The following is a 27,899-nucleotide window of genomic DNA, read 5'->3' as shown; positions in this document are numbered from 1 at the left end:
AGTCTTAAAGAGCAAGATTAATCGTCCATCAGTATGGTGAGAGCAGAGTTGTCGTGCTGCTTTTTTCTAGGGCACGTGTCTTATAATCATAAAAAGACAGCTTCTTTGGTCTTCAAGTGAAAATGTCTTCCAGTCACCATATTCCTCTTGCTTTTTTGCGATAGAAGGTAATGTTCCAGAAGAGAAGGTTTTCCTTGTGACATGATTTTGTAGCCCGTTTGAAAGGGCAGTAGTGAATTAGTTGAGAAGCCAATCTCATCCACGTTATTGTTGCCTGTATACCAGTAGGTTCCAGCAAGTGACCTATGTCTGTTTCTGGAGAATGTGTATGATTGACTTCAACCCAAATGTAGATTCTTTGATTGGAGTATTAAATGTTGTACGTGCTCTGTGTTTTCCATGACCTCTGAGAATTTCCTAGGTGGAAGAATGAGGAATCATTAGTTGTACTGAAGCTGTCAAGTGTTGGATGTGTGGAAGCACACGTCAGAGTCAGGTTTTTAAACATCAGACAGAATCTGTGAGGCTTAACTGTCATTTTTTGCAGAAATGCAAGCTGGATTCTCTGTTGAAGTGCATACACGGCAGTGCTGCAGTTATCTCTGTTTCTGCTCTTGAAATCGATTGAACTACTTTTTGCTCTGCTGTTCTTCAGAAATCCAACACCATTCTTTCAGATGTCCCTCAAGGTAGATAATAGGCCAGTAAGACCTTGTCAGTGTTTGTGCTTACATTTAATGAACTTTTAGGTCTGTCAGCAGCTCCACCTGGGATTTGGCTGGAGAAGATAGAGCGTTTTTTCAGCGTTGTTTAGAATCTACTTATAAATTGAGGAATTTCAGCTCAATTTCAGCTGTAAAAATATTTGTTAGTAATGGGCCATTCAAAAATAGGTCCTCTTGTCTGTAAGGTCATAAAAAAGAGGCTCTTCAGTTGGAGTTGTCACAGTTTGAGTCTAGCTACCGAGTCTGATGATAGCTGTAATTAGTATTTGTTAAATGTTCAAGACTTCCCGTCCCAGAATAGGAGGAAATCAAGTGTGTTGCCCACCATCACTGGCAGGCCTGTTTCTGCATTGGTGCGTGAGAGGATGGCGGTGATGATATTTGGCCTTTGCTGTATCCGAAAAGTCACGCACTCCTGGTCACGTCTTGCAGCATTTGTGCTGGCGAGTGAGATGCACCAGGCATTACAAAGTGTAAATGTGGTAAGAAGACCACGAAGCAGCTTAATACTTGGGTTTTGTTTGGTTGGGTTTTAACTGTGCTATTGTGAGTTTCTTGGGGAAAAACGAGAAAATGATATGGAAGTCTGTTTGCTTATGTTTAGGGTGTAGCTGAGAATCCCATGGTGAAGTCTGTTCTTGATAAACCCAAACATTCAGTGGAGACCATGATTACACCGCTGGACCCTGGCATGGTTCCATATATCAGTAAGTATTTGTGACAAACCATTAAGTAATGCATAGAATGTTAGATTAATGTAACAGCACTTGAAGTTTATCTGGAGAGTGTGTTAATTCTGTCACAGTTACGTGGTGATTTCTCAGGTGCGTTGTCCAGTGAGACTCTCACTCTGCAGGCTGATTTTTTTATGTGCGTCTTAAGGTTCATTTACTTGTGTATTCTGCTGTAGTTTAGGTAGTAGCATAGTAATACCCTTCAGTTCAGGTTGTGAGAGATGAGCAAGTTACAGAGAACAAAACGGTGACAAGTCCTTGTCTGTAATCTGGAAGTCACATACTTTTTTCCCTCCCTGTTTCTCTGTTTGAGGGAGTGATATGGAATTGAGTTTAAAATATGCTGTATGTGTTCTGTTGGATCTGGTGATTAAATCCCGGTGTGTAAGGTATCGCATTGAGGGTCGACAAGCCGAAAGGTAAGCGTGCTCACAACGGTGTTTACATCGCTTTTGAGGCTTTCTTCTGACTTTCAGCTGTTCTGCTTTTCTAGCCCAACAGTATTTATACTATTTTAGGAAGCTCAGCAAACTTGAAGCAGTTCCTGAAACACTTGGGAAGAACATTGAAAAGGCTAAAACAGTCTAATAAAGTCTCAACTACCAGAAGGGAGGTTGTGGGGAGGTGGGCAATGGTCTCTTCAGCCAGGAGAGAGAAGATAGGAGAAGGGGAAATGGCACAAAGCTGCGCCAGCAGAGGTTTAGATTGGATATTAGAAAGAAATGTTTACTGAAAGGGTTGATGATCTACAAAGGTCTCTTCCAGTCGTATGATTCTGTGATTTTGTGAAGTATTGCTGAGCATTGAGCCTGGAATGAAAAGCATAGTATCTCAGTTAGAGCTTTAAAATGAATAGGAAGGAGCAGCATTGTGGTAGTCACAATTTTGTGTTTTACTAAAGTACAACCTGTGGGCTACGCTGCAGGTTTAAAAGTAAGTAGTAAAGTACCTCCAGCACAGAGAAGGGCAATGGAAACGTAGGATGAGAGAGTGGTTTGGTTTGGAAGTGACCTTACAAATTGTCCTCAGCAGAGGGGGCTGAAACTCTCTGCACTAGACCACACTGCTCAAAGCCACATCGAGCCTGACCTTAAGCACTTCCAGGGATGGGGCATTGACCCAGAAAAATCTGATTTTCCCTAAGGGGAATGTCAGTCTGTGGCATTGGGAGACTTCTCCTTTTCTTGTTTTTGGTGTAACTTGCCGCCTGTTCCGTTAGATCATTCTGAAGCTGCTTGTTGGAATAGCCTTTGGGGTTCTTGTGCAAACGCGGTCACAGCAGTGAAGAACATTTATGTCCATTTTCTTCTAAAGCAGTTGATTGCCATCACATCTGGCATGCATTGTGATATGACTGTAGTTTGAAAGTGTATCAGGCATTTGTTCTTAGTCTGTCACTAGCACAGTACTTTGGGATGAAAACTAAACATGAGAAATTGAATAGGAAAAATGTAATCAGAAGTTAAGAGAGCCTTTGAGACTGGGTTGTCTCCCAACTAATTCTGTAGGTGAAAGACAGGTTGATCAACACTTGCCAAGGATCTTCCTGAACAGCTCCATTCTTAGATTTAGTATGTAGGAATTCATTGTGCAGCTTTTCAAACAGCTGTGCTGGCCCAGAAGAAGAGTTAGCAAGGGTTGTTTCACCACCTTTTAAAAATACACAGTTGTTCCTTGTATCTAGGTGGAACCGTCTCCTTGGCCAATACCTAAACCCAGTGACACCAACTATTTTGTATTCTGTTTCTTCAATGTAAGCAAACCATTTCCTCCATAAAAAGGGGGTATTTTCTCCTAACTGCTGTGGCAGCATTCACAGCAGAGTGAAGCTTATCCTCATAGCAATGTATTAGCTGAAACAATTTTATATGGAGGTAAAGGAGAAAAATAGACATGTTGCTTTACCTGATTAGCTACTGCAGCGTAGTGGTAATAGTGTTTGTATGGCAACTCAGAGTGAGAACAGGGTTGGAGTAAATGATTCCTTAGCTGGATAGGTACCAGAACAGAGAGGGTCTCTTCACTGGACAGAGTTGGTCCAAAGCTCTGAAAGGATCAAAGCACAACAGATCTTAAGATGCAAAAATGTTGATGTGAGTAACAGGATATATTCTGATACTTTAGTGAGTTTTATCATAGCTTGTGTTACTGTTTGAGATTCCTGTTTGGGAAAGGCTATGGTGCTTTTTCATGACTTTTGTTTCTTGTTTTTCTACTGTTGATAAAAAGAGTAATTTTTTAAAATCGCTGTTTTCTGTTTAACTTGAAAATTCTGCTCCAGAGGGGTTTTTTGCACTCATCTCTGAGTGTTGTATGATGTGATTGAAAGAGAATGTTGTCTAACAGATCATGTTCCCATGTAGGGAGCCCAAGAAAGAATAGACAGCTTGCGCCGGACTGGAGTAATCCATGAAAAACAGCCTGCTGTATCGGTAGAAAACTTCATTGAGGAATTGCTTCCTGACAAGTGAGAACTTGAAATATATCCCTGAGGTGGGGAGAGGGTTGTTTCTCATTGACTCAAAGGGTCTTGCTTCCAGTGCTTTAAAGAATAAAATGTCATTTATATGTAGACACATATAAAATACATGAAACAACAGGAACCATAGAATTCTTTAGATGGGAACACAGGCACTACAGTTTTTCATATATACATGAACTGATACATGCAAATTTGATTTGAAAAATGCTGGGATGCCTTGATGTAAGTCATTGTTACATTTTTAACTACAGTTGTATTAGAGGTTGTAAAACGGTCATCATTCAAGAACTAACATGTTGCTTTTCAACAGACTCTAACTTGGCTGTCATTGCAGGTGGTTTGACATTGGATGTCTGATTATCGAGGATCCAATTCATGGAATTCATCTGGAAGCTTTTACCCAAGCAACACCAGTGCCTTTGCAATATGTTCAGCAGGTGAGTTTTCTGTTTTCTTATTAAAGTTGGATTAAGACTTCAGATTTAAGATTTAATTTATGATGTCAGCCCTTACTGGTAGTAGCTACACTTGAATTTCTTAGTTTATAAAATGAGGATCAAAATATTTTTGAGTCATGCATTGCCTAAAAATCTTCAGGCCTTTGTAGAAAAGCAGTTCTCCCTTGGGAGTCTTCATTCTGCAGTACATGGCACTTGAGCCGCTGATTTTAATTCTTGTTAAAGAAGAAGAAATATTCCAAGAAGAAGTTAACCAAGGAAAAAATAACCTCAAAGTACTCCCTCAGAAAAGGAAGTACAGCTTTAATTATTGAATTGTTGTCATCAATCTGATTCCATGACTCACAAATGTTTAGATAGATAAGAATCCTCACTCTTCCTTAGGTGCAGAAGGAGGTCTTGTAGCTCAAGTAATGCACTAAGCAAGTGCACCTAGGAGGTGCAGTAAGCACTCTTACCCGTCCAAAGGCTCATTTTCCTTTCTTTAGCTTACTTCCCAGATGTGTTTGAGTGTAATCTAATGCCAACAAAATGGCATCACCAGTGAGGTGTCTGTGTGAGCACATTAGCAATTGAGCAAAGTATCTGGCACGTCATTTAGGAACAAGTGTCTATTTTGAGATCTTGCCACTCAGTCTTTAATAAAGCTCATAGAGCCTTCATATTTATGTTGTTAACCACCAGCAAACAGACAGGTTCTCATCAGAGACTGCTGAGCGTGATTGCCAGAGGACTGCCAGGCCCTGAGCATCTACAGGGGCACAGGAATCTGCTGGCTGTTCACGCTATTGCTAAGTGGAGAATCTAGTTTACTTCTAAAAGTTACAAATTTTGACATAAAGTACTTGAAACATGAATTTCTATAAATCACTGCTCCACTTCAGAAGCTTTTTAGAGCCGTATAGAGATTGCTCATAAACTCGATTTCCCTGGAATGTCCCAAAGCTGTATTTGATGGGAACTAAACCACTTTTTTCTTTGTTTGTTTTTCTCATAGGTGCCAAGAGGAGTGTCCAGTGGGGACTTACGGGGTGCAGTGTATTGAGCCCTGCAAGTGTATGAATGGTGGGAAATGCTACCATATTAGTGGTGCCTGTCTCTGTGAAGCAGGATACACTGGAGAGCAGTGTGAAACAAGGCTTTGTCCCAAAGGAATTTATGGTCTCAAGTGTGATAAAAGATGTCCCTGGCACAGGCCCACTACCTGGAGGTAGGCTTTACACCCTTGAACCTGTTCTTCTGTAGAGAAGATAGAAATCTGAAAAGAAAGATTTCCTGATTTTTCTAGTACTTTCATGCAATCTGAAGCAGCGAAGGACTTGTGAGAGAATCTGGTATTCCCTAACTGGATCAGGAAACTCTCAGCCCAAAAGAGCTTCTGAATTACAGTGCTTGCAGCTATATGTGATCTTAATATTCATTGCTGTATTTATTTGGTTGCTTACCCGCCAAATAAATATTATGACAAAGTGGGACCTTTGTCTCTGTTTACCAGGTGGGTAGATCATTACATTGCTCACTGTGTGTAGGCAGGAGAGATCATACATCCCTTGCACGTTCTGGTGTGCTGTAAGTGCGAAATAACTGAAATCAGTAGATGTGGTCAGTTGATGGCAGCTCCAGGGCATGAAGGGCAAGCCCATCCTTGTGCTTAGCAGCCTCTATGCTTCGTGAAGGGTTAGATATAGGTATACCTGGGAGGTTCTACTATTTTCCAGGGGTCCAGAGAGCAGCAGCAGGTAACAAGCCTCTTAGGCAAAGAGTTTTTTCACAAATGGTTCTTGTTGATTGCCTCTTTTGGTAGATATGCAAGGATTTGAGCTAGAGTGTGTATTGAACCCAGCCCTCTGTTCTCTGTGACCAGGTGAAAGTATCCATTTTTCCCTTGGTACTCAACAGTCAAGAGAAAACGGAGAGTGAGCACTGGCTGGCTGAGACTAAGGCCACATAAACCCCGTTTCCTCAGTGGGGTACAGCAACAGCGCTGTGACCTGGTATGAGCAGATCCATACGTCCCTGCCACTTCCCATCACAGGTTGGGGGGTTTACAGAAACTTGTCATTCTAAAGATGCAGTTTGCAGGAAGAAGCAAAAAAGGCCTCTGTCTGCCTTTGTCAACATTAGCGCCTTGTTTTGTACAGGAATGTCTTTACTCACGTGACACCTGGTGTAAAAAGAGCACACTGTAGCTACGTACTTTTCTAGAAGGGTTTTTTCTTTTGTCTTGTAAGCTCTTTCTGGTGATCTTCCACCCCTACTTCACATTTGTATTTTTTAAGCCAAAGTATAGGCCATCTTGCAAGTTTGCATTTTTCTCACAGACTTTGTGTACATGGTCAAAAGCTTTTCATGGGAATGTTAAATTGCATAGGGTGCTACAGAATAGGCAGTATCTCTCCAGATCTCTTTAATTCCCTTTTTTAATGTATAAATCTTACTGCCAATTAGGCTTAACTGCATGAGAACCCATCAAAAACCTTCAGAAGTGTTGCAGCTTTTTACATCTAATTACAAATTACAGAGTCCTAAGTTTGGTGTGAATCAGTATATGAGTCAGTATGCCTTAGTAACACTCACTGGGGGGCCAAGAATATTCAATGACTCTGCTTTATACCCAGTGCTACTGCATGAGAACCCATCAAAAACCTTCAGAAGTGTTGCAGCTTCTTACATCTAATTACAAATTACAGAGTCCTAAGTTTGGTGTGAATCAGTATATGAGTCAGTATGCCTTAGTAACACTCACTGGGGGGCCAAGAATATTCAATGACTCTGCTTTATACCCAGTGCTATCTCATGTGTGTTGTGTCCTCCTCTGCAGAAACGAAAAAACCACTCCAAACAGGACAGTGATGTATGTCTTAAAATGCCAGTACTATTAATTTTATAAATACGTTCTAATTTAGATCTCAAGAACTGTTCAGTTGTAGATTGTCACATTTAGTCCTGAATTACTTATCCTTCCATCCCCTCCTGGCAGCTGTCACCCTGTGTCTGGGGAATGCTCCTGCAAGCCTGGCTGGTCGGGGCTCTACTGCAACGAGACGTGTTCTCCAGGATTCTATGGCGAGTCATGTCAGCAGATCCGCAGCTGCCAAAATGGTGCTGACTGCAATAGTGTGACTGGAAAATGCACCTGTGGCCCTGGATTTAAGGTAAATAAGTCTCTCTTTCACAGTACATTTTCAACTCCATTGGCTTTAGTTGATTGCCAAGTTCTTCATGGTGCCCGAGTGTCCTTTCTCCACCACAGGAAAAGAAAGGTAACGGTATTTAGGTACATAAATAATACTGGGCGTTGTCTAAGATTCTGAGGCAAATCTGGGATTGGTTCTCAGCACTGAAGAGCATTTCAGGAAAGAAAAGATAGTGACTTTGTAAGACAGTGATAAGTAGGAGGATGTGCTTGTGAGGTGTAAATAAAGGGAGGAATGATGGTTTCAATCATTATCTTGCTGCAGCAGCTCCTGATGTTCCATCCAGAGAAAATCTAGAGCAAGACACTTGTTTTTGCAGTTCAGGATGGATTATTCTGCAGCTTTTACATGCATTTGCGGTTACCTGTGCTTTGGATATTTACAGGGTGACTGTTGTAGGAACAACAACTGTGAAAACTTCAGTCAAATTAATTCCTAAAAATACCGTAGACATCCACGTTCCATGAACCTGCTGTCTTACTGAGATTTGGTTTCGTGAAGGGCTTCCTTATTACTTAAGATACTGTCCATTGATCTAACCAAGTGGTGTTTGCTGTGTGACCTGAGCTCTCCCAACAACTAACAGGAAAGTAATGCTTACTGTGGACTTAAAGAGCATGAAGGAGTCCCTCGCCATGAAATTTCAGATACCTTAGTGACAGCCTGGAACAGGCATGTTCTCTGGCTTTTGTAGCACCTGAGTCAGTCTACAGAATGTACTGGTTCTATTGTCTGAATAGTTTTTAGACTCTGTTTTTGTGTCATTCAGGGTGCTGCTTGTGGTACTGCCTGTCTTCTGGGGACGTATGGAATAAACTGTTCATCTGTATGCAACTGCAAAAACGAAGCCATCTGTTCACCAGTAGATGGTTCTTGTGCCTGCAAAGCAGGTAAGCATCCCTTCAGATTAATTTCCTTTTTCCCTAATCATAAAATGAATTTGAGTTTTGGAAGTAGAGAAGAAGAAAGAAACTTAATAAAAAGCAGAGCACCCTGAAGGCCATATCACCAGCTGATTTATGCATCTGCTGCTCTGGGAGGTGAAAACTAGGAAACCATCTGCCCCAAGAAGAGTGCACATGCCTCATGTTTGTGTTCTCAGTGGGCTGGAGGCTGCAGTTTACTGAATTACTGGTGTTTACCCTGAGGTGTGCCACCACTTCTCTCTTGGTGGCAGTGCTGTCATCTGCTGGATGTACCACAGGCATGCCTGCCATGTGTCTGACAGCAGCCTGTCTAGTCGAAATGCATAGGCGGGTTTCCCTCAGCCTGGGTGTGCATGACCTCTGGCTGCAACCCTTGCCCCTCTCAGCCACACAGAGGCACCGATTTCTTCCTGCCATTTTAGCACTGATGTTAGTATCTCCTGGCAATTTATTCTATTTGAATGCTCTTTTCCTCACCAGCTCTCTGAGAAAACCTTGCCTAAGACCCTTCCAAGCCTTTGCGCGCTGTTCCCTGCTTCTGTGAGAAACTTTCTAGGTCTCCCAGTATTCGTGCGACTAGACTGACGCTCCTTGACCTCCCTGCCTGGCTCTCACCTCCCAGCAGTAATTCTGATGGACATTGTACCCCCTCAGAAACTGCACGTGCCTGCCCACCTCTGTCAGGGACTGATTTTTGCCTGAAATGACCCCTAAATGTGAAGTTCTCTATCCAGGGCACGAGGCGGCTTCGTTTCAATCCATGTGTTTTGCACAGTCTATTGATTAGGCTCAGTGCAGAATTACTTTTCCCTTGGCTTGCTGTAAACAAGGTACAAAATTAGAACCTTGGCTTGTGTCACTGCTGATGGTCACGTCGGACTGTCTCCTGCCGTTTCTATTGTATCAGATGGTCACATTTTTAAAAATCTATTTCCATTTCTCTGCCTCCAGCGTGCAGTCTGCAAATCATTGCTACCCAGCATAATCAGCAGTGAAGGGTGCATTTTAGAACCATTTCCCATTACAGTCTTTTTTGCATCTGGAGGGAAGTACAGCAATGATCTAGGAGGTCTTCCATGTATCCTTGGAGAAATGCAACTTAGGCACTGCTGCTATGTTTCCTTCTGTTTTGTGTCTAGGATTTTAGTTTCTAAACTGTATTGCAGAACTCCATCTGTTCAGTACTGGCGGAAGAATGATGAAAGCAGCAGCTTGAATGTAGGGAATACAGTCCTTGCTTTTTCAACCCATGCCTTAAACCTTCAGTATCCTCTGGTGCTTGGCAGTGAAATTTCAAGGTGTCTGTGTTTTCCTTGCCGATCTGCCCTGCATTGCTATTGCATGGTGGCACCCATCTGCAAATGTGTGCTGTGCAGAGATGTCAGGAGGTGCCCTTCACCACCCTTGTTCCAACGTGGACAAGTCCTCGTCTGAAACTGCTGCTACTAGCTTGTAGCTAGTGGTACCCTGGCATTGCACATCTCCGAAAGATGCTGCCTGATAGGCAGAGTGAAACACGTCCTCAGAGAGGAATGGGGGAAAACTTGGATTAATTTGTCACTTGAAATTCTTCTTTTTGGCAGGTTGGCATGGTGTAGATTGCTCAATAAATTGTCCCAGAGGTACCTGGGGGCTTGGCTGTAACTTAACTTGCCAGTGCCTTAACAGAGGGGCTTGCAGTGCTCTGGATGGAACCTGTACCTGTGCTCCAGGCTGGAGAGGAGAAAAATGTGAATTCCCTTGCCAGGTAGTTTCATAATTTCACCAGATTTTGCACTGAATTTTGTCGGGGGGATAAGTCTCCAAGGAGGACTGCTCCTGGTAGCCCATACACAACTGGGTTGAAGATTAGGGACACGCGCCAACAAATCTTTGGGAAGAACTCTCCAGTGCAACACACTGAAGTGCACAGAACACACAGTTATGATGCACAGATGAAAAACTCTTCCTGCTTTCATGCTTTAAAGTCGAGCCTCAGACTTTTCTCCAGCTCCTTTAGAATTTGTTGAAAAACACAGACCCAGATTTTTCCCTGTTGGCATCAAATGCTCTCCAGAGTGCTTCTGTTAAAGCAGAAAAAACTATGAGAGGAAAGAATGTGCCAGAAATAGATACTTAACATCAAACAACATAATTTTAGTTAAATTATCTTCTATCTCTGGTACAATATGAACGGAGAAGTTGCCTTTATTCTTAGTCAGCTGTGAGAAGGCACTGCGAAGAGTGCAGTGACAGACAGGTCTTTGCCTTCCTTTTGGGGCTCTGACGCCGTCACGCCGACATTGAGAACTGCAAAGTTAGAATTCATTGCACTGACATGACATTGCTGCATCAGGTCTGCTGCACCTTGCAATTTGTGCTTGGGGAGAGCAATCAAAATATCTAATTTCAAAGGTTTTAAAATGGTAAAAGTCAAACCTGATGTGTTTTATTCCATAACTGTTTTTTATTACATTTTGTAGTCAAAACATGAACTCTTTCTCTGAAAAACTGGGTTTTCCAGAGTCCATCTTTTCCAGTGATAGAGTTTGGTTTTCTGGGAAATTCACCTTTAAGCTTCTCTCAGGTTGGAGGAGCTCTACTGAGCAGTAATGTGGTAGGAATGGCTGAACTACAGTGTTAAACTGGGAGCCACGACTTTGTTTTGCATGAAAATTTGTTCTGTTGAACTTCTCTCAGAATACTCAGCTTTTTTTTGTTTGGGGTTTTGGTGGTTGTTTTTAGTTTCCAGGTGAGCTACAGTTTACGTTGACGGATTGAGTAGAGTGACAGACAAATTCTAAGACGTTCTGCAAAGTGGATTAGAGTTCCATCTGTGCACGTTCATGCAGCGTTTTCAACAGTACGTCTCCATCAGAAGACTAATGTTTCTTTGTCCTAGGGCAGCTTTGTTTATCACTTAGTGTCTGATCTGGAGGACGATGCGATCTCCCAAGCTCCAATAGCTCTTCCAAAACGGACTTACTAAAACTGATGGGTAGTGTCTCATAGCATTTGCTTCACTGTTGCAAATAGAGCCACAATAGTGCTTAAAAGCATTTCTCCATCAGATAATTTAGCATGCCCATGCTCCTTGTCTTGCTGTCTCTCTCTGCCTGTGTCAAGTGAAGTCTGTAAGCATGTACATATTCCAATGCATATTCTGCCTCCGAATTCCAGAGTAGGAGAATGAATGGGAAACTAATTCAGTTGAGTCCAGAGTTATCTTGGTTTTGTTCTTGTTTGAGGAGTTTATTTAAATCAACGTATTTCAATTTCTTTCAGTAACTTCAGAAAATTCCTATCACTGCCCAGATCGTTACTTAAGTCTAAATAAATAGCAGACTAAACATACCACTTTTCAATTAGGTACTTGAGGATTTCCTTTCTTTGCAAATCTGATTATACGCAAAGGAAATGCCTAATCTTTTCTTTTTCTCTGTATAAAAATGTACTGTTGCCATGAGCAAGGGCTCCTAGCACTTGAGTGCTCTTAGATTTTGTTCTACTTCAGACTCGAAATTGCTGGAATTGAATAGGTAAATGCTGTGGAACCTAGTAGAATTGTAGGCACGAACACCAAAACCAGCAAAGGAGCTTTCCTATAGGGTTTATTCTGACTTTGAAGGACTGATAAATTCATTTAATTTAGAAGGCAAAGCCTCTTTTTAGCTCGTTTTAAACCCTGGCATGGATTTTCTTTCCTTTTTTGTTTTGCTGTGGGCAGCCTCATAAGTATCACCCCACCCTAGTGGGGTTTTTCCATGTTGCTAATTTAGTTTTGACACTTCTCGTGTAAGATCAGTTCACAGCTGTACTTTCCCTTGTTTTACAAATGCAGTTGTGAAGATTTTTGCTCTTTTCCGTTTGTCAGATTGATTTTGTATGGAACTGCCCCCAGATGTATGTGCCACCTTCTGTGGAAGAAGAAAAGGCAAATTCAGACGTTCAGATGTAGTTCCATGAAAATCAGCTGTGCTTTTGTGGCACAGCTCAGCACAGCAAGAAGGGTGTTTAACCTACAACTGTAATTTCTCTTGATGGTTCAAAAAACGTTGCGTAGCCAGAAGAAATGTTTTGTGCCCTGTCTCCTGGCCAGAGAAATTCTCTTTTAACAGCACATGCTGTAGTGCAGAGAGAAGGACTTTTAATCAAAGGGATACACTTTGCATTGTTTAGGCAATGAGCTTTACCCTGAAGATACATTTTAATCTAACGTTTTAGTACTTTGTTGTAGAAATTGTGGTATTCTGTGGTATCTTCTTTTTGTCCAGTACGTCGACAACTCAGGAGCTGAGGCAGAAAGGAGTCTGAACTGCTTTCTCATCAAGGGATTCCCCGGTCCTGGAGTAGGACCTCAGCTGTTAGGGAAATTAGAGGGACAGTCCAAGAAGGCTTCGTTGCAGCCTCTGATAGTGTAGGTTGCCATGTTCTGGATCACCGTCTCCAAGTCCCTCCTCTGGGATTTTTCCAGAGAATATAATTCTTTATTTTCCCCTCGTAACTGAAGGAATGAAAATGCAGGACACAAAAACTGCTGCAGAAGCCCAAAGTGCTTTATCTTAAGAACGCAGCTTATGGATTCAGGAGAGATGCGTGGTTGTTTTTTGAGGCAGGACTGACCAGAACTTGTTCTCTTCTAGCTCCCAGCTGTCGTCATCTCTGGGTTGTTTGTTTGGTTTCCACAGGATGGCACGTACGGTATGGATTGCGCTGAACGCTGTGACTGCAGCCATGCAGACAGTTGTCATCCCACCACGGGTTCCTGTCGCTGTCTGCCGGGATGGTCAGGTACAAAAGAGACTCTTGAAGGACAATGGGAGTTTCCACTATGGCGGGGCTTGGTCTTGCCTTTCACTTGGTGTGCACAAGAGGACTGTGTGGGGCTGGAAGGAGACAAGGGCCAGTTCTGTGGCTGTTTTGTTCCATCTGTGATTCACAGGTATGGAAATGTTGTTGAGTGTGGGATCCACAGACAAACGGGGAGTAGGAGAGTAGACGGGTCAATCTGAAACCTTGCGCGCCTTCACAGAACCATTCCTCAGGAAGTGGTGAAGAGCTGTAAATATGCAGGGCTGTGCTGGCAGCTCTGGTACGTAAAGCCTTGCGTGCAGGAACCCAGAAAGCTTGGCTCTGGCAGCCAAAAAGAGGATCAGTTGTGCAGAAGCTGTGCTTCCACTTAGGTTTTTCAAACTTGAGAACTCAAGTGTCTCTGCACATATTTTGTTCTGCATGAAAATTGTTGCACTTTTCTGCAAGGTTTCTCTGGCATTTTCCTTGTGGTTTTAGGAAGTATTTGTATTTGGTTATCCATTAGAATTTGTGTTTGACGCTGTTGTCTATGAAGAGCAAGGTAATTTGAAAACATGATGAAACTCTGCAGAAAGGCATGCTATCACAAACCTTTTATCTCCAGGAAGGGATTTGAGTTCTCACCTAAATGACTATGTAAGTGTTGGGAAAACTCTTCCAGCTTCCGCAAGATGGAGTTGACATTCTTAAGTTTGCCCCTCTCAGAGGGTTCTGGAGTTTTGTGTCTCCGTGCGATACTGTAGCGTTGCAAGCTTCAGCTTTCCTGTTTGTATTCAAGGGTCAGTAGCCTCTGTGGACTCTCTCCACAGGAGTCCTCACAGAAAGAGAGAGAGGCTCCCACAGCCAGCACTCACCTAACTGAGCCCAGAGTGTTCTTGGCCTTATTGTCGTCCCAAAAGCCACAGTGTGACCTCCCCTCAGTCACTCAGATACCGCTGGGAAATGGCAAGGCTGCAAAAATAATAAAAGTAATTGGAGTGAATGATGAGAAAATAGTAGTATTGTCATTGTGCCATCGATGAGTAGTTTGTGAGACACTAGGGCAGACAGATCTCCAGAGACAGAAAGTATGGTAACGAATGAAGCCAGGTTAAAGTAGGTAGATTCTATGATTTGAAAGTCCGTAGTAAAAGTGTAGCATCTTTTTGTAACAGGTTCTAAAAATAAGCTGGCCGGTGTGATAGAACTATCCTGGGTGGAGATGACGACTTCAGGCGTAGCACAGACCTTGACTGCGTGACCTCAGGTATTGGAAAGGAGACACTGCTTTTGGCTTCAGTGAAATCTTTATCTTTGGAAAGGAAAAAGATTTTGCTGGAAAGAGACTTTGTGCTTGATTCTAGAAAAAATGGAATATCTGTCCCGGGATGATGTCATCACAACAGCGTGTGTAACGGACTAGTTTCAACACGTTGGTGATGTCAGGACACACTGTATGACATAAAGAGCATAGTTTGCTTTCTGCTCGGTGTCTGGAAATATCCTCCTCCCACACTTCACACGTCAGAAAGGTGGTGTGGAACATATGTATATGCATAATAAGTGGAGTAGCAGGCAAAGGGTTTGTCACAATAGAGGAAGGAACTAAGTGCAACAAAGTATGTTAGAGTAGCTTAGCTACCTAATATTCTAATTTATCAGGAAAAAAATACCAGAAGGGATTAGAGCAGCAAAGGAGGAGATTTTATGGAACAGCCTCTCCCTGTCCGTCTCCCTAGCCTCTCCTTTTTTTTTTTTTCCTCCTTTCTTTTAAAAAACTTGTGCCTTTTGCGTAAGTATTAAGTGAATTCCTATTTCTGGTCTCAGGTTCTCTAAAAGTTAGGTGATGTGTAGCTGGCTGTATCATGTCATGAGTACTTAAAGGATCACTGGAAAACATTGGTAAGTTTTTCTCAGTGAAGTAATGGCTATTTGTTTTCCAAGTTAGGAAACAGGTAAGAAGTCAAGGTCTAAGATGACCATACTCCTCTACAGATAAAACTGTCCAGTCGATCTTTTTAAATGACTTTTCTTCAAATATGCCTTAGGAGTTGTTTGTGTTGGAGAGGACATACTATGTGTAGTCAAATGTGTATAACATAAAAACTAGAGATGCATTTCACATGCAACCCAAGTCAGCATGGCCTGACAAGTAACAGAATGTCAGTTAAGTCATTAAGAGCTGGGATATAGCAAACCCTAGAGGAAGACGAGCAAATCTCCATTTGTGAGTGTAAAGCCTTGAACTGCACGAATAATGAGGACGCCATTGCCAGCCTTGTGTGTTTAGAAAGCAGCGCTAATTCAGAGTCAGGAAGTGCTCTGAAGAGTAGTTCACGGCTGTATAGAAAGTGTAGGAAGGAATGACGGTTTGTTCTTTCCGATTCCAGTCTGTTCCCCTGGGTTTTATGGACACCGCTGCAGCCAGACATGCCCCCAGTGTGTACACAGCAGTGGTCCCTGCCACCATATTACTGGCTTACATGACTGCTTACCTGGATTTACAGGAGCCCTCTGTAACAAAGGTACAAGTTGTAGTAAAGACTCTCTGGGACAGAGAGACCAGGCACTTCAGCAATTTTCCTTCCGTCGCTTGGAAGCCATAAAACCAACAGCAGTTGCTGTTGTAGTGCTTGCAGCGTATAAATTAGGAATCTTAAGCAGGTTTAAACTGTTTGAACATTTGATCCTACAGTATGAAACCCACTGTATTGTTATTTCTATTATTTGTATAATGAGCATGTATAAAGGGCTTCCCAGAATTTCTAATGCCTTACTGAACATTATACTAAGCAGTACCTGTCTTGATCCTAGTATCAAGATTCCTCTTGAAATAAAGAAAAGGTAATCCCATTCTGATTACTAAGGAGTTCTAATTGTGTTTTGTTCCAGTATGTCCCAGTGGCAGATTTGGCAAGAACTGCATTGGAATATGCACGTGCACCAATAACGGAACGTGCAATCCTATTGATAAATCCTGTCAGTGTTACCCTGGCTGGATTGGTAGTGACTGCTCTCAACGTAAGTATGGAATGTTCCCCTTTCTTTTAACAACAATCAGTCTGGGTTTGACTATTTACATTATCTAGTTTGTAGTAAAAGACCCCACTGTCCAAGTCAGAAAAGAGGACTGTGTGGTATGGGAGGAAGAAATCCGAAAGTTTTCTTCTTCAGTTTATCAGCACTATCAGCAACATAATTGCACTCTGGCTTTTCTAAGAAGTGGGATGGAGAATATGAGAGAAGAGACCGATTTTCAGTCTTTCACTGCCCAAGAAGAGTTGTAGAGGATCTGCAGAGAGCTTCTGGCTGCTTCTTGCAGAAGCCACCCCTGCTTCCCCGCTTCGCCACCAGAACCTTGCCACATAAAAGCACAACGCAGATACCCGTTTTTACTGTCATTCTACCTCACTTGGGGAGTATTGCCTTGGTATGCTAAAGCAGTGAAAACTTTGTTACTCACTCAGAGGTCTTAATTTCATTATGTTTCATAGGAGTTCTTTTATTAAATAAATCAGCATTCTCCAGATGCCTTGTCAGGTCTATGAAAATACTGATAATAGGAGAGAAATACCTGAGGCAGAATTCTCACAAGAAATAGATTGATTCCATGAAGTACCAAAATCCACACGGTCCGAAACACTGTATTCCAAAGTTTCAGTTAACCCATTTCTGTGAATAAAAGAAGCCACACCAGAGCCTGATACGTCAACATTCCAAAGAGACTGTGCTGATTTCCATGGAGGTGCATTTCCGAATACCATCCCGCATTGGTTTCACGTCACTTATGGTAACTCATTTATGGCTTGGCTAGTCCAGGTTAACTAGCTCTGTACCAGTGCAATGTAGCAGCTGGTGACTTTGGAAAAAAAACTCTTTGCTGTCTAAATTCTGTGAAGGATTGGCATGCACAACTAAGTATCATAGCAAGATAAATCTTGAGCCGATTCCTGTGGAAGCCAGTAGCAAGAAAGGTGTCTGGTTTTATGGTAAAATAAGTAGGTATTTTGGAGAGTAGAAGAATAGGGGTATTTAGGAGGAGGAGAGACTTACTCACAAATCAATAACAAGAAAATGGTGCCAGCAATATGAATGGAAGCATCTATTTAGACTGTGCTCATGGGCTGTAACAGAGCAAGTTTCTTTGCTTTGTGTACAGGCCTTTTGTTCACATGGAAAATAACGATTCCATTAAATTCTTCTGGAACCAGTAACCTTCTTAAAACTTTTAACCTTTCATCTGTATGGGATTTACATTCCCTCATAGCTGACCACTATTTTCAAACAAAAACAATAACAAAAAGAATCATAAGGCACAACTGAAGCAAAAACAAGAAAAACCAAACTTAGTGCTTTTTTTTATTGTCACTACAATGTAGTATATTTCTTAATGAAGTGAAATTTGGGCAAAACCACCACTTTGCAAAAATGCAGCCCACACATAGATGAGTCCTTTTGCATTTAAAGGATTCAGGAATTTCTATTTTTTAGAAATACTATATTCATCAATGCAACCACAGCAGCAAGAGTCCACTTGATAAAGGTACAGTCCGGATCATTTGCACTCTATTTAGGTAATTACCTAGACTCTAACATTAGAAATTAAAGAATTAAGCTTCATATTTAGCCTAAATCTATAGGCTGTGAGATGTGTTTCAACCTTCTCTATTTGTACTCCTTCAGTTTTGAGGCTTAGAAGACTTATACCTTTGGCTGTGTTCAACATAACTGCTTGCAGATTAAAAAATAATGAAAAGAGGAAAGTTACTTGGCTTTCTGTGTGGAGAAAGCTGGTATGAGTGTCCTAGTTACTGAGGATCAAGTTTGAATTGCTGGCTTTTTCGACACTTCCAATTTTTTTCAACACTTTTTATGTAGAGTAAAAGAAGTCCTTAGTTAGAGAAAACCCAACCTGTGGCGATTTGCTCAGAATGGAGTAGCCCAAGAAATGGCTTTAAAAGCAAAACAACAAACACCAAGTGAAGCAGTGCTTCTATGTGAATGTAAGCAGCTCTGTTTGTGGATATCACTGATCTTTGTCATTTGAGATCAATTAATGAATTGCTGTGGGTTGTTTTAGCTTGCCCACCTTCCCACTGGGGACCGAACTGCATCCACACGTGCAATTGCCATAATGGAGCTTACTGCAGTGCCTGCGATGGGGAGTGCAAATGTACCCCAGGATGGACTGGCCTTTACTGTACACAGAGTAAGTGACTTTTGTCATCCATTCTTGGTCTATAAACGAGTGACAGAACTTTCCTTTGGTGTTTTCACATTTCAGTCGTTGATGTCTTCCCACGCTGCTAAGCATTTTTGGCCCAGAAGATGTAACACGTTACCTCCGCGGTAGCAGGGGAGGCAGCTGCACAAGCACTGGCAGAGTGCTGGCAACTACATTTGAACTCCTCTTTAGCCTTGCTTTAGAGGAAGACAACTTTTGGCTGCGGCTGGGCATCCCTGTGGAAGAGTCTGTCATGTGCACACACAGAATGAATGACTCTGACATTCAGATGCTCCCCCTGCGGATGTGCAGTACTGGCTGTAGTCCATTAATATACTTACCCAGGATGTTTGCATTTTAGTTCTGGAGCAGTTGCTTCACTCCAGTTCTCTTCCCGCTCCTTCTATTGCAGGATGTCCCCTGGGTTTTTATGGGAAGGACTGTGCATTGCTATGCCAGTGTCAGAACGGAGCTGACTGCGACCACATCAGTGGGCAGTGCACCTGCCGCATGGGCTTCATGGGGAAGCACTGTGAGCAAAGTGAGTAGGAATGGCAAGTGTTGGTGCCTAAGAGCAATTACTCAACCCTCAGGGGAGCCTCAGTTTTGGCCAGTGTTTTGATACATCCTCTTGGTGCAGAATGCCCTCAGGGTACATACGGGTATGGATTTCGGCAGATTTGTGACTGTCTGAACAACTCAACGTGTGACCACATCACGGGAACATGTTACTGCAGCCCAGGCTGGAAGGGGGCCAGATGTGATCAAGGTAAAGCCTCCATCCAAGTAAATTCTCCTAGTTGTTTGATAGGAAATTTGGATTAGCCTATTACATTCCATCTCTGTATCGCTCACTAAATTAGTCTGATAAAGCTCGTAGGTTTAAATAGTCCATCCTGTTAAGTGATGTATATTCTGTGGATTTTGTACGTATTCCATGCCTCAGTAATAGTTCACTGGAGCAAAGCAATCAGTGTAGTTGTGTGAAATACAGAGTCCTTCCTAGAATGTTCTGAGTTGGCAGGGACCCAGAAGGATCATAGGGTCCAACTCCTGGCTCCACACAGGACCAGCCAAGTCAGAGCATGGGACCGAGCGCATCGTCCAGCCGCTTCTTGAACTCAGTCAAGCTGGGTGCTGTGACCACTTCCCTGGGGAGTCTGGAACAGGACAGGACAGCCTTTACAGCGCTGTCCTCTCCAAAAAGGCAGAATTGCTGATGGAGCGAGTGCTTGACCTGCTTTGAGCTTTTGCCTAGAAAATGTTGTTACTTTCTCAAGTCCATGAAAACACCTCTTTCTAGGCAGAACATGAATGATTCTCCTTAAGGCCAGGAATGTCTTCACATTGGTATCAAACATCATTCAATTGTTTTGCCTGATTAAACACAGTTAAATTAGCAGAAAGGTTTAGAAGTTAAAAATTGCCTTCAGTTCCTGACACAGAAGCCTCTGAATTCATGCCACATTTTTAATTTCTTTTTTTTAAATTTCAGCTGCAGTAATAATACTTGGAAACATGAAGAGTTTAAGTCGCACCAGTACGGCCATCCCTGCTGATTCTTATCAGATAGGGGCTATCGCAGGCATCATCATTCTTGTCATGGTTCTGCTTTCCCTGCTGGTGCTGTTCATCCTTTACAGACGTAAGCAAAAAGGAAAAGAATATGCCTGCAGTGACCTACACCCCTGCTCTGAGGGCCATCAATGCAGATTACACCATTCCAGGTAAGTGACATTTTGAAGGTGGGGGTTTTTCTCCATCTCTTTACATTGCACTTTTTTAGCTGAGCTCTGAAGGGTTCTCACGTGCCCCTAACAGTGCCCATTTCACCATTTGGGATGAGCAAGGGTTGCTGTGAGCAGGCGCATATGTGGTTTTGAAGAGGATGTCTACAGTACTGCCATGGGAGGCTTCCTGGAAGGAGAGGCAGGGGAGGGCTTCCACCTGTGGGAAGAGGAAGCCTGAGACACTGCTGTCAGTTGCCTTTCACGGGGCAGAGAGACCACCCTGGCAGCCGTGCCGGTGAACTGGCACAGGGGACCAGTGGGGTGTGATGGCAGATGTACGTGCTTACCTTTCAGCTGTCAGAGACAGTTCAGCCCAGTTCAGAGGGTGCTGCCCCAGCACCTCCAGCCGCTCAGCCTGTTCTCTGTTAGTCTCTGCGTTTGATCCTCTGCGGGTGGCTTCCCCTGCTTGTAACGAACAAGCGACCATGTACCTCACTCTGTGGTGTGATATTTTGCACTCTCAAAGGGTTTTCTGCGTTATACACTGGAGGCATGGCCTTTTCTATTCCTGTGTGTCTACTTAAAAACAGGATTGGAAATGGGCAAAATACAGTTTCTACTGAGACTTTAGTTCCGTGCCAACAGCTGGACTGCACAAAGGCGGCTGCTGTAGCTGTGGCCAGTCAGGATTTCACAGGAGCTGTGGCAAGATTTCCTGGAGAGGCAGGGAGCAGAGAGGCTCAAGTCTGAAACAAGTGAAGGCAAAGAGCAAACCCGGGAGTGACGCAACGGGTACGTGAAACTTCAGGCACTGCCGTCTTCTGCACACAGCTGTTAAGGCAGGCAGCAGGTGAAGAAGGTGGCAGAAAGAGTTTTCAGAGCCAAGAAAGAGCTGTCAGCAAAGGTGAGAGTGCTCTTGAGGCACTAGAGAGTGTTGCATCTCCTCAGAAAGAAATGCCATGTTATTGATAGTTGTTGATTTTCTTTTCTTTTCAGAAGCCATCCCTCACAGTACCGGTGGAAATTCCAACAGTCACTATTTCTCTAACCCCAGTTATCATACTCTGACTCAGTGCGCTACCCCACCTCATGTCAACAACATGGACAGACTGCCCCTGGCAAAGGTAGAGCATCAAAATCTCAGTGCTCCTCTGTCAATTAGCTTCTAGTTTATTTCATTTGGTTCCATCATGTTTCACGTTTGGTTTCTTTTTGTGGTGGGTTGACCCTGGCTGGAGGCCAGGTGCCCAGCAAAGCCGCTCTATAACTCCCCTCCACAGCTGGAGAGGGGAGAGAAGATATAACCAAAAGCTTATGAGTTGAGATAAGAGCAGGGAGAGATCATTCCGCAGATAACATCATGGGCAAAACAGCCGCAACGCGGAATAAAATGCATCTAATTTCCTACCTAATCAAAAGAGACTGGGATAATGAGATATAAAACCAAATGTTCAAACACCTCCCCTCACCTCTCCCTTCTTCCTGGCCTCAACTTCATTCACAAATTCTCTGCCACCTGCCCCCGAGCGGCACAGGAGGGGGCAGAATGGGGATTGTGGCCAGTTAATCACACGTTGTCTTTGCTGCTCCTTCCTGTTCGGGCAGAGGACTCCTCACATGCTTCCCCTGCTCCAGTGTGGGGTCTTTCCCATATCAGACAATCCTCCATGAACTTCTCCAACATGAATCCTTACCATGGGGGCTACAGCTCTTCACCAACTGCCCCGGCGTGGCTTCCGTGGGGCTCAGACCTCCAGGGACAGACTGCTCCAGCCTGCTTCCCCACAAAGCCACAGGCTGCCCCAGGGAAACCTGCTGTGGCATGGCCTCCTCTGTCCACGGGCTGCAGGTCCTGCCAGGAGCTTGCTCTAATGCAGGTTTCCCATGGGGTCACTGCCTCCTTCAGGTGTGTCCACCCGCTCCAGCATGGAGCTGCAGCTGGGATCTCTACTCGGCATCATCTTCCTCCTGGGCTGCAGGAGGACTGCCTGCTTCACCCTGGTCATCTCCATGGGCTGCTCGGGAATCTCCCCTCTGGTGCCTGGAGCGCTTCCTCCCCCTCCTTCTTCCCTGGCCTTGGTGTCTGCAGAGTTTCTTCATCTTCTCACTCCCTTCTCTGGCAGCAAGAAGTGTCTGCCTGTGGGTTTTTTTCCTTCTGAAACATCCTATCACAGAGGTGCTGCCACCATCGCTGATGGGCTCATCGCTGGCCAGCGGTGGGTCCATCCTTGAGCCGTTGGGTATTTACTCTGTTGGATGTAGGGGAAGCTTCTAGGAGCTTCTTGCAGAAGCCACTCCTGGCCTCCCACCACTACCAAAACCTGGCCACGCAAACCCAAACTACTTTCCCTGATTAGCACCTGGAAATCCTATAACTTCCCATCAGTTTCAGTTTCTGTTATCTGTCTTCCTTTGAATTAGGCCAAAACCAATCAGCTGTTTGTGAACCTTAAAAACGTGGAACCTGGAAAACGAGGAACTGTCATGGACTACGCGGGAACATTGCCTGCAGACTGGAAACATGGTGGCTACCTCAACGAGCTTGGTAAGAAGGAAGAAGGAGGAGGAGGAGAGGGTGAATGGTATTTACTGTGTTTGGGATAGAGAGGGAAGCAGGGAATTTTTCCTGGTTCTCCGCTCAGGGTAATGCCAAGGTGGTCTGGCTGTGCGTGAGGTTCAGGGTTATGGGTTCGACCTTTCTTCAAGGAGACAAAAAAGTGACTCCTTGTGAGGAGCGGTGAATCCGCCTGATGCCCAGTGCAGACATGATATGCAAAACTCTCATCATATTGTCATACAAATATTTTCATACTAATTACTTTCATAAATCAATGGGTGTTGTAAATAAGGATCTGCTTTGGCAAAATTACTTTGATTAAATAGGTGTGGGGTTGGGTGAATCCTTTTCTCTAATCCCCACCACACAGAATCAAGGCTTTTTGAAGTAGTTTCTCATCATCTGGGCTGCTGCAGATGTAAATTGTAGCAGCATCTTCCCAGCTAAGCCTCCTGTCTGCTAAAACACAGCACATTGTCTGTCAAAAGAAAATTCCTGAGAAGGGGTGAGAATTTCTGTATCCTGTTGTCGCTTCATCCTTTCCCAATCTCAAGCATCCCAAAAAGGCTGGATCACACTCCTCATGTCTCTGCCCAGTGAAAGCCTTAGAAGGGACTTTGAGTGCCATTAATCTTTAGATGATTTAATTACCTTCATTTCTAGTCCTTCTCACTGTCAGGTTCTGGGGATCAGGTGCAGCATCAGAAGCAGTCTGCAGCAGGATTTTTCCCTGCCCATCCCCAGCCTTGGTCTAACAACAGCTCCGCCCGAGACCCGGGGTTTTTAAGAAAACAGTTTAACGCTCAGAGTTCAGCTTTACATTTTCTTAGAGCAGATGTACCAGCACTTGGGACTTCTGAGAGATCCCGGCTGTGGCTACCCCACTGCATGGGGAGATTCTGGAAGACTGGAGGAATGCTGATGTTATGCCTGGTTTCTAGAAGGTGCAGTGGGATTGCTTGGGTAGCTCTAGGCTTGTGACCTGAGTGTCAGGCTTGGCAAAAACAGCAGGACAGCTGACATGAGACCTAGTAAATAAAGATGGAGTAGGAATAAATTTAGTTGGTTTAGGTCTTCTCAAATAACTTAATTTTGTTCTTGGAAACTGTGTATTTTGTTTAGAGAGAGACTGTCTAGAGAAAGTTCCTTTAGACTGCTGTAATGCTTGTAACAGAGTACCATGATGCAATCTTGGTTGCAGTGACCATGAAATGTTGGAGTTCTAGATCCTCAGGGAAGTAAGGAGGGTGCACAGCAAGCTCACTACCCTGGACTGCAGGAGAACATACTTCGGCCTCTTCAGGGACCTGCTCAGTAGAGTACCATGGAACGAAGCCCTGGAAGGACCAGGGGCCCAAGACAGCTGGTTAGTATTCAAGGACTGCCTCCTTCAAGCTCTGGAGAGATGCAGCCCAACAAATGCACCAGGAGACCTGCCTGGATGAACAAGGAGCTCCTGGGCAAACTCAGACAGAGAAAGGAAGCCTACAGAGGGTAGAAGCATGGGCAGGTAGTCTAGGGGGAATAACGAGAAACTGTTCCAACAGCCAGGGACCAGGTTAAGAAAGCTAAAGTGCTGACAGAATTAAATCTGGCCTGAGACATCAAGGGCAACATCAAAAGCTTCTATAGCTCCATCAGTGACAATATGAGAGTGAGAGAAAAATTGGGCTTGTCTCCAGAAGGAAACAGGAGATGCAGTTACCCAGGATCTGGAGAAGGCTGAGGTACTTCATGACTTTTTGCCTCAGTCTTTTCTGGCAAGTGCTCAAGCCACAGTGCCCAAGGCACAGAAAGTGAAAGCACATGAAGTACAGTGTCCAGCTCTGAGCTCCCCAGTAAAAGACACTGAGCTGCTGAAGTGAGGCCAGGGGAGGGCTACAAAGGTCACCACAGGGCTGGAGCACCTCTCCTACAAAGACGGGCTGAGAGAGTTGTGCTTGTTCCACCTGGGGAAGAGAAGGCTCTGGGGAGATTCTGTAGCAGCCTTTCACTACCTAACCGGGAGGGGGCTACCAGAAATCTGGAGAGGGGCTGTTTACAAGGGCATATAGTGAAAGGACAAAAGGTCATGGCCTTAACCTGAAAGAGGGTAGATTTAGATCAGGTGTTAGGATGGAATTCTTCTCTGTTGGGGTGGTGAGGTCCCGTCACAGGCTGCCCAGAGAAGCGGTGGCTGCCACCTCCCTGGCATTGTTCAGGGCCAGGCTGGATGGGGCTTTGGGCAACCTGGTCTAGTGGAGGGTGTCTCTGCCCACGGCAGGGCGTTGGAACTAGATGTGCTTTGAGGTCCCTTCCAACCCCAACCACTCTGGGATTATCTGTATTGAATGCCAGCTACTATTCTAACCAGAATTGACAGTTCTCAGACTGCAACAGGAATTTGCTGATGACAAGACCAAGGGCCATAAACAAGAATAGCAGTAGAAGTGGATTCATTAAGGACTGTCTAACCATTTGGAAGTGCTATGACTGGTTTCTATTTAAATATTTGATGGGGAGCGAGTTGTTAGAACTCAACACCCTGTGTAGCATTGATGTCCATACTACTAGCATGCTTGAGAGAAACACGTGTTTTTCTTGTTGCAGATCTAGTGAAGAACTCCCAATATAATTTAAGTAATTGCTCGTTAAGTAGTTCTGAGAACCCCTACGCTACTATAAAAGACCCACCAGCTCTTGTCCCCAGAAGTTCAGAATGCGGCTATGTGGAAATGAAGTCCCCGGCACGCGGGGACTCCCCGTATGCTGAGATCGCTGGCTCTGCTTCAGCCAATAGGAACGTTTATGAAGTTGGTAAGTGCAAAATGTACTTCTCGATGTTGAAGGTTAAGAACAAAGAGCACAGGACTTTTTCCTTTGAGCCAGGTTAATCAAAACACATTAAAAAATAAGTTAAAAAAGCGATACGTTCGGGTTCTGTTTTCTGCTCCACCCATCTAACAACGTCTTTTCCAGGGAAGTGGTAGAGATCACAAGGACAGAGCTTTAAATACCTTCAGCTCTGATCTCTAACCTAGAGAGAGCGCTCAATTTCCCTGGTTTGAAGGCCTGTCTTTAAACAACAGCGTAAGCTAAGCATTTGATCGCACTCTATTTTAGGCTGTTGTGGTGGTTGCACCTTGACTGGAGGCCGGGTTCCCAGCAAAGACACTCTTCTCACTCCCCTTTTCAGCTGGGGGAGAAAATACCTCTTGAGAGGCTTAGGAGTGGAGATAAGGACAGGGAGAGATCATTCCGCAATCAGCGTCACAGGCAGAACAGACTCAACAGGGAATTGAAAAAACCCATCTTACCACACTCACATGCACAGAAACCAGGGTTGAATAATGAGAAGTGCAACCAAATCTTAAAAAGCCTGTCCCTGCCTCTCCCTTCTTCAAAGACTCAACTTTATTCATTATTTCTCTCCCTTCCTCCTCGCTGAGGTGTCACAGGGGGGTGGCGGAATGGGGGTTTCCATCAGTTCCTCATAAGTAATCTTCCTTCTTAGCGGGAAAGGGGGGGGTGGGCATTCCTTACACTCTTCCCCTCCTCCAGCATGGGGTCCTCCACAAACTTCTTCAACGTCAGTCTTTTCCCACGGGGCTCCATCTCTTCACCAGCTGTCCCAGCGTGGGTCACTGCTATGGAGTACAGTCATAAAATCATAGAACATCTATGAGTCTCTCAGGCCCACACTGCTCCATCCTGGTGCCCCCCAGTGCCCCCAGAAAACATGCTGTGGCCTGGGGCCTGTCTCTGCATAGGCTGCAGGTCCTGCCAGGAGCTTGCTCCAACACAGGTCACTACATCTTCTACATGTGTCTCCCCGCTTCAGCCTGGGGCCTCTCCACGGGCTGCAGGAAGCATCTCTGCTCCCCATCATCTTCAGTGGGTGGCAAGGGGACAACCTGTTCCCCATGCTCTTCTCCACGGGCTGCAGGGGAATCTCTCCTGTGGCACCTGGAGCGCCTCCTCCTCCCCTTCTTCACTGACCTTGGTGTCTGCAAAGTTTCTTCCATCTTCTCACTCCCTCCTCTGGTGGCAAAAAGCGTCCACTGGTGGGTTTTTTTCCTCTTAAATATGTGACCACAGAGGGGCTGTGACTGGTGCTGACGGGCTTGGCCTTGGTCAGCGGCGGATCGGTCCTTGAGCTGGTTTGGCCATGCAGACCCACAGCAGCAGTTAAGTACTGAACACAGCTGGAGTAAATTTATGGGAGGGATAGAAAGAATCTGTTTCCTCTTCTTGACATGAAAACCAGCATCTTTCCACCCCCCCCACAACGGGGCTGTATTTGACTGACAGGGGCCCTATCAAGTTCCTGCGTTACTGTGGCTGGTGTAGTTCCAGAAAAGTTGGGGGTCTGGTAGAATCCTCCTTATCCCAATGCTCTCTAGGCTGGAATAAAGTCTATGTCTTCTGTCATAGGATACCATTTGCCTTTTCTGTCCCCAGTTAGACATTCCTCCAAAACCCACCATTCCTCCCCACATTTCTAAGGATTTTTATAAAAACTAATTAAAAATTCGTTATGAAACTAATTAAAATCCCCAAATTAGTTTGGTGGGTGGGTTTTTTAATTTTGTGTTTATTGTTGGGGGGGTTTGTTTGGTTGGTTTTGTTTATGCACAGACAAAGCACACTTGCTTCTGTCAGGAAATGTACTTGTGGCAGGGCCCTGCTGCAAACCCACAGGTGTAACTTAGTGTAAAGCCAAAGCACCATAATACCCCTCTTTGTTCCCACACCTGCCTTGTGACAAGGAATACTGAAGCAGAGAAGAGAGGATCTTTTGTAATGCAAACTGAAGTGTAACCCCGCGTTTGTTTCTGTTTGCTGCTTCTAGTGTTGAATGCATCTTCTCTCTTTTATCACAGAACCTACGTTGAGTGTTGTCCAGGGAGCACTCAGCAGCACCGGACGTTTCAGCCAGGATCCGTATGATCTGCCAAAAAACAGCCACATTCCATGTCATTATGACTTGCTACCAGTTCGAGACAGCCCCACATCCTCACCGAAAGAGGTCGGCAGTGAATGACCCCAAAAGCTGATGTGTAGCACAGTGGGACTCTCCCGGGGCAAAGTGGCAGGACTGTGCTCCTTCCTCTAGT

The 27,899-nt window shown here is 44.3% G+C and overlaps 1 protein-coding gene across 1 annotated transcript; it reads left to right on the top strand.

The window, feature by feature from the left end:
• Positions 1-1,090: 1,090 nt before the first annotated feature.
• Positions 1,091-27,899, top strand: LOC311203714 (uncharacterized protein; the record flags this gene model as incomplete). The annotated part of the gene is given in 19 exon segments (XM_084278471.1): positions 1,091-1,207; positions 3,823-3,926; positions 5,397-5,609; positions 7,380-7,554; positions 8,366-8,486; positions 10,106-10,269; positions 13,190-13,292; positions 13,819-13,854; positions 15,683-15,817; positions 16,185-16,313; positions 18,373-18,501; positions 18,929-19,057; positions 19,157-19,285; positions 20,012-20,177; positions 20,179-20,243; positions 21,243-21,370; positions 22,668-22,821; positions 25,393-25,599; positions 27,666-27,899. Coding segments are annotated over 19 exon segments (2,565 nt in total). The 3' UTR covers positions 27,827-27,899.

This window comes from Gallinula chloropus (genome assembly GCF_964237585.1).
Source record: "Gallinula chloropus genome assembly, chromosome: Z".
Lineage (NCBI taxonomy): Eukaryota > Metazoa > Chordata > Aves > Gruiformes > Rallidae > Gallinula > Gallinula chloropus.
Note: the sequence above shows the minus strand (reverse complement) of the source record. Positions and strands in the feature narration are given on the sequence as shown.